A 9,416-nucleotide genomic window follows, 5' to 3' on the forward strand; every position below is an offset into this window, starting at 1 on the left:
AAAACCAGATAACATGTTTAATATAGAAGGTTGAGTGTCTATTACTAGGTCTGCTAAATGGATAATGACGTCAGGCTACAGACCAGCTGAGCTCGTCTTCATTTAGTTTGTTGTGTTAGGTTACTTGCTCGTAGTTTGTTTTTATTTTATTTTTTTTTTTGGATGTTTTTATAACAAATAAAGCAATGGATGACAATAATAATAATGTAATGACAGTTGTCAATTAGCACATCTTGATTCTCTTCCTAACAATTTAGAAGATCAACAAGACACTCAGTAGTCAAACTATTACACAACTTCCATTTGTCACTCAATTTAGGCATGTTGTAATAAATTACTTTAGTGAAAACTTAGAAGTGAACAATAATACGAAGTAATGGAAGGAAAGGTTACTCCGGAGCTCTTATGTATTTAACACTTGACATGACTTTAAATAGTGCTGCTGACAATCCTATAATTATAACATTTAACATGCTAAAACATTTTACATTTAACACATCATAAATACACCTATTATAACATGCAGAATGCCATGTCACTGCTAGCATTATTTTATTAGCCGTGTCCACAACCAAGAATATGACAATCAGAATCTACCAACTTTTAATTTAAAAATGTTCATCACAAGCATAAATTCTCTGATGAACCAAAGTAAAATCATGAACTAAATCTAAACAAGACATCTGGAGATACGAAAGGTTCGGTTTCCTACCTGGGTACGAATATCTGAGGGCACCCATAACTTCATTTATGTTGATTATTATTGGTTTAATGACTCGATCATAAGAATGATCAATGCAACGAAGATAGTCATGGTTTATTAATTAAGATTGAACTATTCTCATGGTTTTTACCTTTCCAAAAATAACAAATGTTCGATTTCATCTAAAACTGAAAATCTACTTGCTTACGTCTTCGGGTCCACCTCTCTAACGCTCGTGGTAAAAAAAAAAGAAAGAGCCTAAAATGGTATCTCATTTTAGGCTCTTTCTTTTTTTTTTTTGAGTACATGGAGGTTGTAATACAGAGGAGCTATGCTATCTATGGCCATCACGGCGCCTGAGTTTTCCACATAAGCAGCTGGAGCAATTTTAATCAACACACATCATAGAAAGCAGAGGATCCGTCAAGGAAGAGCAATATCACACCTCTCTCAAGTTCTCGTGACGGTTTCCTTCTCGCTTCAAGAGAACTCTGTTGCTTATCGATGTAGATGGTGGTGGGGAATCGCTCCCCCTTGAGTACTCCAGCATTTCATTGGAATCTAGTTTCCAGAGGACAGGGCTAAGGACAGAGTCTTATGTTCACCACTTCTCAGCTATATCGTCTTATCCAAAGAAGCTATTTTGGATTTTAACGCGACATTCATAGAGGTCACTTCCCACGGAAGCATTAACGTCAATAGGAGTTTCGCATTTCTGCAGCTGCAGGAGCCGGTTTAGTCAACACGCGTTATTGAGAGCTAAGGATCTTTTAAAAAGTAATGATATGGCACCTCTCTTCACTTTTTCCGGTTCGTCATGGCGTATTCGCGGAAGGTATGGGGGTTTCACCTCCTTTTGGCGGGTACATAAATCATATAGATCTATACTCTGTCTATAGATCTAATACTCTGATTAAAAGTGAATGTAAGTTCTTGAATTTAATAAGTGAATGTGACAGGTATGAGAAAGTTAGGCCTATACAAGTAAGCTAGTTGTTCACCCTTGTCTCTTCCCTTGTGGATGAGTCTACTTAAATCTTTCTACTTTTTTATGATTATGCTTTACTTTTATTAAACTTTAGCTTAACATTGATGATGTCCTTTTTTAAAAAAATGTTTCGAAACATGTATTTTTGTTCTAAAATAAATTCTAAGCAAAGAAAGAAAAGTAATGCATCGAGCTGTAATAATACAAGTGATTATTATTTAATTTGAAAATAGAAAGCAAGATATTGTTATTTGTTGTTTTTAATGAGCACTCGCTACTGATCGTTTGTTGATAACTTAGAGGAAGGAATATAAATGTTTGGGTACCTTTGAAAGGAATATAAATTCTTAGATATCTCAGGAAGCAGTCTAAATTTTTATGCATCTTGTGGCTATTAATTAAGGGCGTTATAAATATTGTTGCCAAGTGTGTAATGTCTTGGGTGAAATACATTTTGTGTTTTAATTGATATTTCACTCATAGATATTTGTAGAGGAAATTTTTATGATTGTGATAAGGAATTTACTTTAGTATAAAAAACGAGTTGAGATAATTGCAATGACTTCATTATTCGACCAATATGAACAAGATTCTCAAAGATTTGTTTCAAGTGTGAAAGAAAAGAATTTGGTTGTATGTTTCCTAGGTCAAGTTGAGTTTTTTTTTAATTTCAATTAGTTAAATTACTTTTTATTGTAGGTGAACTATCCTCAAAGCGGCGAAAAACCAGTATTTCAGAAAAACAGAATTAATTTTGAATTCTCAGCCCTGATTTCACACTTAGCCATTTGTAATGAGTATTTAGTGTATGTTACATCAAATAATGTTCTCCATAGAATTGATTTAAAAACACAAAGCAAACAACCTGGTATGCCAGTATAATTTATTTATTTATTTGTTTATTTTTTAAACTGTTATTAAAGTATATTTTATTGTAGAAATAGAACTGAATCGTGTTGTACCTGGAGTGAAGTTGACTGGATTATTTCTCAACCCAACTGCTGACCATCTGTTGATTGGTTTTTCCACTGAATTATTGTATTTGAATAAAAAATTTTCCAAACCTAAACCTGTAAGAGGATTTTTAAATAACTAAATAAATGTTACTTATTTATTTTGAATTTTTACATTGTTTTAAAACCATAGAATATCTAGATGTGGTGATTTCCGATACAAATTATGTTAGGAATGGGGTTTACTTTTATTATCAGATTTTCCAGTATTAGAATCTATAGTTGACTAGTGGTAGAGTAGGCTCTCTAATCCAACAGCTATGTAACTAAACATCTGTTAGATTCTAGAGGACTATAGAGAGACAATAGAAGAATAACGCTAGATTGTACAATGCAAGAAATTTAGTAAAAACCAAGACAAGAATACCAAATATTTATTCATTTATAAATACATTCATCACTAAATATATTTAATAAGGATTTTAAAACATAAATGAATGTTCAAAATAAGACTCTTAAATTTCAATAAAAATATTTAACGTTTTGTTTTTGTTTTAAAAGTATCGCTAATCGCTATCTGTTGAATATCTTTGATGATTAAAAACTTTGTCCATATAAAGTTTCCTCTCCTCAGCCCACCATAAAATGCTCTAACATGGGTGTTAGACTGTCGTTGGAGTTACAACTGTCAGATTAGAGTGAGTCTAATCCTGTAGTAGTAGTTAGACAAGTTTTAGTAGTAAAAGGCTTTGCTGCCATGGCTTTGAGGAGTTGTTAGTATTACTTAAAAGAAACTGTCACTGCTTATGTAGATGACCTGGCAATCCTCACCAACAGCAGAACCATATTGAATATGGTCAGTAGAAAGAAATCGGAGTGAGATTAGTGAGGTTCTACTGTTTTGTAATTTTTATTTTCTGGTAATTACTTAAGGTATTTGCTCTATTAAAGTTTTAGTAATAAATTATTTTGTAAGTTAAAGAATATTCAATTACTTATTTGTGATTTTTAATTATTATATTTCTAGACAAGTAAATTGAGAGGTCATGAAATAACTGCTGTTGGTTGGAATTTGTCAATCGAACAATTCGGAGATTCTACCACAAAACCTATTCTATTAGGAACTTCTAGAGGAATAATTTTTGAAGTTGAGATTAGTGCTGATGAAGGATTGTTTACTTCCAGTATTGAATCGTATTGTAAACAGGTGAAGTTTCTTTATGGTTAGATATAATCTGGTTTAAATTAGAGGTTTTCAACCTTTTTGGCCTATGATCTAATGATGTCTCTTGATTCATTGTGGCTCAGTTCTTAATTGCTTAAAACTTGAATATTAATGTTTTTAGTCTATTATACTTGAATTGATGAAGACTATTAAATATGATATTTAAAAAAACAAACAATATTTATGTAATAATTTTGCCATTTGATCCAATTAAAATAAATAAATGATTAAAGTAATCATAACCAAAATAATTCTACATTTTTATTTTGCTAAGTAAATTTTAAAAGCATTTCCTGTTCTAGATGTATATCGAAAGGTGGTGGAATAAGGTTAATTTAAAAATAAAGGTATGTTCAAGTCGGCTGTTACAAAATTAAATCATTACCAGGAAGTAAAGTGCTCGGGTTAAAAAAATTGAAGACCTCTGATTTAAAGTATTAGATATTTTTTTTTTTTAATTTCTTTTTTAAACTTGAAGGTATTTGATTTGGGTAAAGGCACTCCTCATGCGATCACTGGACTCCAGTATTGTAGAGTGGGAAGAAGTGATCGTTACTTTGTAATTGCTACTACTGTTGATAGGCTGTTTAAATTCTTTGGTAACAACTCTGGTCCAGATGAAAGACCACTTCTTCAGCATTTATTTAATAAATATCTTGGACTTCCTGGTATTTAAAACAAAATTCATTATTATTTCTTAATTACTTATTTACTCTCATTTAAATTCTATTTGGTTTTAGAGGGATTTCAAGAGATACCCAGCTCTCTTGATTATTCATGTTTGCAGATATACACTGCACCTGGCAAAACTACACCATCTTCTCTTGGTTGGTTGACAGAAACGGGAATATACTATGCACAAGTAAGAATTTGGACTTGATTAAGCAATTTATATATTTCTTAGTCATTGGCCATTTATTGATATATACTGTTGGCTAATATTTAAGAAATTTGATTTATTTAACTCATAGAATTTATAAGGCAAAGACATATATTATAAAATGTTTTTGCTTTGTTAACCCTTTCACAGCTGTGGATGAGATATCTTTTCGAGGGATGAGGCAGAACAATATGCTATAGGTGCAGATAACATTTAATGTAACAGCTTTTTCTCACATCCTGCCCTAGAGTTAATATCTCCACTTTATTTTTATCTCTGAATTATTCAACTAATTACTAATTCCTAACTTCTGTAGCTCAATCTCGAGGTAACTTTTATCTTCCACAGAAGCTGTCTGTATTAATTTCTGGTCCTGATATATTCCATCCTAGTTCTTTAAGCTACTTAGCAAAGACACAGCTTTGACATATTCTCAACATCTGGGCTATTTTCTACCATTAATCATCCTGTAACTGAGTAACCGGTATCTATTATCTTACTGATTCGATTGAAACGTTCATGAATGTTTCTAATTTTTTAATAATTAATTTTACTCTAGTACATGTTCAATAGTACTGCATACATTTCTTTTACTACATGAGCTAAAAAGAAAAGAAAATTTATTGATTTAAAATATATATCTTGAATATAAAATTTTTGACTTTTTTTTATTTATTTGAACATTTTGTTTACTGTTAGATTGATCCTACTAATGATGATTTGCTTCTATCTGGCACAAAAATGTTCAGCTTTCCAGATGCTGATCCTCCAACAGCTTTTTTGATGACAGACTTTCATATCCTTCTTCTTTATCCTTATTACATTTCAGTGTTATCATCACTTACTGAACAGTTGGTTTTTACTGATTACTATAATGAAGTAGGTATTACTTATTTTCTATATATTACTTATAATTAAATTGTATGCAATCTTATTGATTTATAAACATTTTAGATGCATGGAAGGCTGTTGAATATAATTAGGGACCCAGTTAAAGGTACAATTTGGGTTTATGCTGAAAAGGCTGTTTTTCGCTATAGAGTTAATAATGAAGAAAGAGATGTTTGGCAGGTATGACAGTTATTTATATTGTTAGACTCCAGTTTTCACCTTAATTGGTTTTGATATGAGTTTGTTTTATGCATAGCCAAATTGTATGCTGTAAAAATGATATGTACTATAAAGCTTTATAATATTGAGTTTAAAGTGCTCAAATACACTTTAACTCAGAAGTGCTCTGCAAAACACTTTAAGTTTGCACTTTTTCATGTTAGATGTTTAAAAATAAAATAAAAATATGATTGTAGAAGAAATAATTTTTTATTTTAGAATTTTGCATTAAAAATAATACCACCTTCTATAAATTCAGTTATTTTTACTATACATTAAAAGTTTCTATTTTTACCTTATTTTAGGGTTTTTAAAATTGACTATTTTGTTCATTTAAGAAATAATTTTATATTGACATCTCAGAATATCTTGATACACACTTGAACAAAAGATTATGGTTTTAAAATTAAATGTATAATGTAACTTTTAAATTCCATTTGAAATAAGAGCCCTAGCATTTGAATATATGAACTCTGGTTATTCAAAAGTATTTAGACCAGAATTTATTTATATGGTTCATCCGAAAATGCTATTACTAAATTGAGACTGAGGTATTTGGAAAGAATTCACAAGTGGTCATGCACTTAATTACTATTGCCTCCGGGTTCAGCTTTATTAACTACAGAGCCAAGCAAGGCTCATTGGCAGAGGCCCTGAGAATTCTAATATTCCTCAAAAGGACTAAGGCGTCAAGAATTATTTTTCTGACCAATGGGGCATTAGTTATTTTAAACCTAAAAGCCAATTGCAAGGCAGGGTTGACATTGGCCGTATCTAAGTTAGAAGCCTCACAACTGTGAATAGGTTACCTTGCTGTGGATCCCTGTAAGCTGGATTATTAGGGAATAAATTGGCTAATAAACTTGTAAATGAAGATTCTAAATTACCTCGAATCATCTTTGTACCTCAATTGTTGACAAAGCAATAATTCAGCAGACGGACAAATTGACATGCTTGACACAAATCTGGGGATTAATGCTACTTACTCTCTAGGATAGAGAAAGTTTTGATTGTAAGCCTTTAAGCTGCTCTAAATCGGTTTGATTCATAACTCCTCCAATAAATTTAAATTGAAAGTAGAATGACAATTTTCAGTTTAATTTTTAATTGTCATTCCACACAAATGTAGAAGTGAGCTGGTTATTAAACACATCCTCTAAACTCCTTCATCAGAACAGAGGCAGATATGGTCTGGACCTACTCATTTGGTGCTCTTGCTTTATGGTGGTCTGGAGGGTCTTGGGAATACCGCTAATTTTATTTTCTCATAGTTGCACTTAACTATTTAAATGGGAAGCTTGAAAGGGAAGAAGGAGAAACATATCTGATAGTATATCTTTTTTTCTAACTCTGAAATCTAATAGATGCTTTTTCTTGGTTCTTTATTTAACTACTCTACCAAATAATTTTCATTATGAAATATCCTTGAAGAGACAATGTCTCATTTTATTTTTAATTAGACATTCTAAGTAAATTTTAATTATTTCAAATGAGATCTTCTATCTATCTGGTATCCATTTATCGATAAAGTTGATAAATTAATAAATTATTCACTTTAATTGGTTTTAAATTATTCCTTGATTCTGAGTTAAAGTGATTGTTTGTTTGTTGTGTTTGTTTTAAATTTCAGATTTTTGCTAATAAAGGTGATTACAAAATGGCTAAATATTTCTGCAGAGATAATCTTGAGAATTTGGATAAAGTTCTTATCATGCAAGCTGAGCATTATTTTAAAAAGAAACAGTAATTATAAAATTTATTTAATATTTATTGTAATAGTTTAAGTATAATTCATGTTAAAATTATTTGTGTAGCTCAGTTACGAACAAGGCCAGGTACACTTTGCAAAATATTTCAGGGGTATGAAATAATGGTTTACTTAGGTAAAAACATTGATATTGCTATTCATTTATTTTTTTAATGGATATCAGTATGTGATTAAAATTGAATATGAAACAAATGTAATGAATTATACTAAAAAATTATTATCTATTTACAAAACAAAAATGAACGTGATCATCTTTATAATAAGTGCAGGCATGAAACCATGAAAGGAATTGATTTCTTGAGGTTAGTTTTAAAAAGATGATGCACTTTTTAAAAGACTTTTTAATTATACCCTTCATATATTCATTATTTAATGTGGTAATTTTGTCTATTTTTTCCCTCAATCCATAGTGATTTCCTTGGAATTTTTGAGCATACATTGTATTTACAATGAATTTTTGTGTATTTATTTATTTATATTAACCAAAACTTTTTTTTTTTAATTAGTTTTTTATTTTTGTAGGTACAAAGAAAGTGCTTTGTGCTATGCTGATACTCAAGCTCCATTTGAAAAAGTTGCATTAGAATTTTTAAAATGTGATGATGCACCTCAAAATATGATTGAAGAAGCTCTAAAAGCTTTTCTGAAAGAGGTAGTTTGATTTCCCTAATGCTGTTTATATTATATGCTTACCTGGTTTACTTATTTCCTTTTAATTCTTAGAAAGTGAAAAAAGTCCGTGGGGAAGACCAAGCCCAAATGACAATGCTTGTTCTTTGGTTGCTGGAACTAATCCTGCGCCAACTTAGCGACTTGAGAATTAGAGGCCTACAGAATGAGGACCAATATATCCTTGTTCAAGCTGAATTGGATGAATTTATCACTGATAACCATATCATGGTAAGGTTAGATATTATAATACTCATATATATTCCTCATATGAACACTCACATATTAAATTATATATATATATATAGTAATATTCAATTTTTGTTAAAGTAAGTAGAAGGGAATTTAATAGTTTTTATTATTCTCAGATCTAAAATATATCTTTGAAGATGACAAGATTTAAATGAAAAGATTAAATATTAAATAGATATGAAAATTTTATTTTAAATTATATATAATATTATGGACTCTGAATCTCAGGGCAGGTTTTCCAGACAATCAGAACATAAAGACACTCTTAACTAAATCAATGGCTACTTTTACAAATACACTTAAATCCTAGGTAGAGTAAGCTAACCAATTATATATGGTTCTTTGATGAATGATGGTTCTCAATGTCTTAGTTCTAAAGATGCTATTCCTAGTTCTAAAGATGCTACCCCTGACAGTATCTAAAGCTTGGTCCTCTTCATAGCTTCCAGGATATGTCCTATCCACTGGTGATCCAAACAAAGAATGCCCTTTTCCTTTGTCTGTCTTCAATGTTCACTCATTGGTTAAAAAAAAAATCGATTGTAGCACAATTTCTCTAATTCACTTGCGATGATTCACGATGTAAATGCTTCATTAATAATTGTTATCGTTTTATCTTTCTTCTTGAATTAATTTGTACTATTGTGTTAGAGTTCAACAAAAGTTGAAAACATTTCAGTTTATGTACTCAACAAAGCAATAATACAAACAGACTTTGGAAGGAGGCGTGCCAACTTGAATAATTTGAATGATACATCTTTACACCATATTAGGCTGATCAAAATTGGTTAGCTTGCTTTTTGGTTTAATCCAACAAATATACAATACTGAAACGATACATAAAATAAAAGATATTAAAAATCATATA

At 30.4% G+C, this 9,416-nt stretch overlaps 1 protein-coding gene across 1 annotated transcript in view; it reads left to right on the forward strand.

Annotated features, from left to right (window-relative positions):
* The first annotated feature begins 2,099 nt into the window (after positions 1-2,099).
* The window catches only part of dor (vacuolar protein sorting-associated protein 18 dor), an 18,040-nt gene continuing 10,723 nt past the window's right edge, over positions 2,100-9,416 (forward strand). The window contains exons 1-11 of the mRNA XM_014426777.3: positions 2,100-2,324; positions 2,391-2,559; positions 2,630-2,763; positions 3,672-3,851; positions 4,348-4,537; positions 4,610-4,731; positions 5,449-5,628; positions 5,704-5,820; positions 7,490-7,602; positions 8,150-8,279; positions 8,351-8,527. Coding sequence (XP_014282263.1) covers positions 2,250-2,324; positions 2,391-2,559; positions 2,630-2,763; positions 3,672-3,851; positions 4,348-4,537; positions 4,610-4,731; positions 5,449-5,628; positions 5,704-5,820; positions 7,490-7,602; positions 8,150-8,279; positions 8,351-8,527 — 1,587 coding nt within the window. The 5' untranslated portion in view covers positions 2,100-2,249. The remainder of the gene's footprint in view (positions 2,325-2,390; positions 2,560-2,629; positions 2,764-3,671; positions 3,852-4,347; positions 4,538-4,609; positions 4,732-5,448; positions 5,629-5,703; positions 5,821-7,489; positions 7,603-8,149; positions 8,280-8,350; positions 8,528-9,416) is intronic.

The sequence above is a fragment of the Halyomorpha halys genome, unplaced genomic scaffold (genome assembly GCF_000696795.3).
Source record: "Halyomorpha halys isolate HHAL.00 unplaced genomic scaffold, Hhal_1.1 Scaffold594.1, whole genome shotgun sequence".
NCBI lineage: Eukaryota > Metazoa > Arthropoda > Insecta > Hemiptera > Pentatomidae > Halyomorpha > Halyomorpha halys.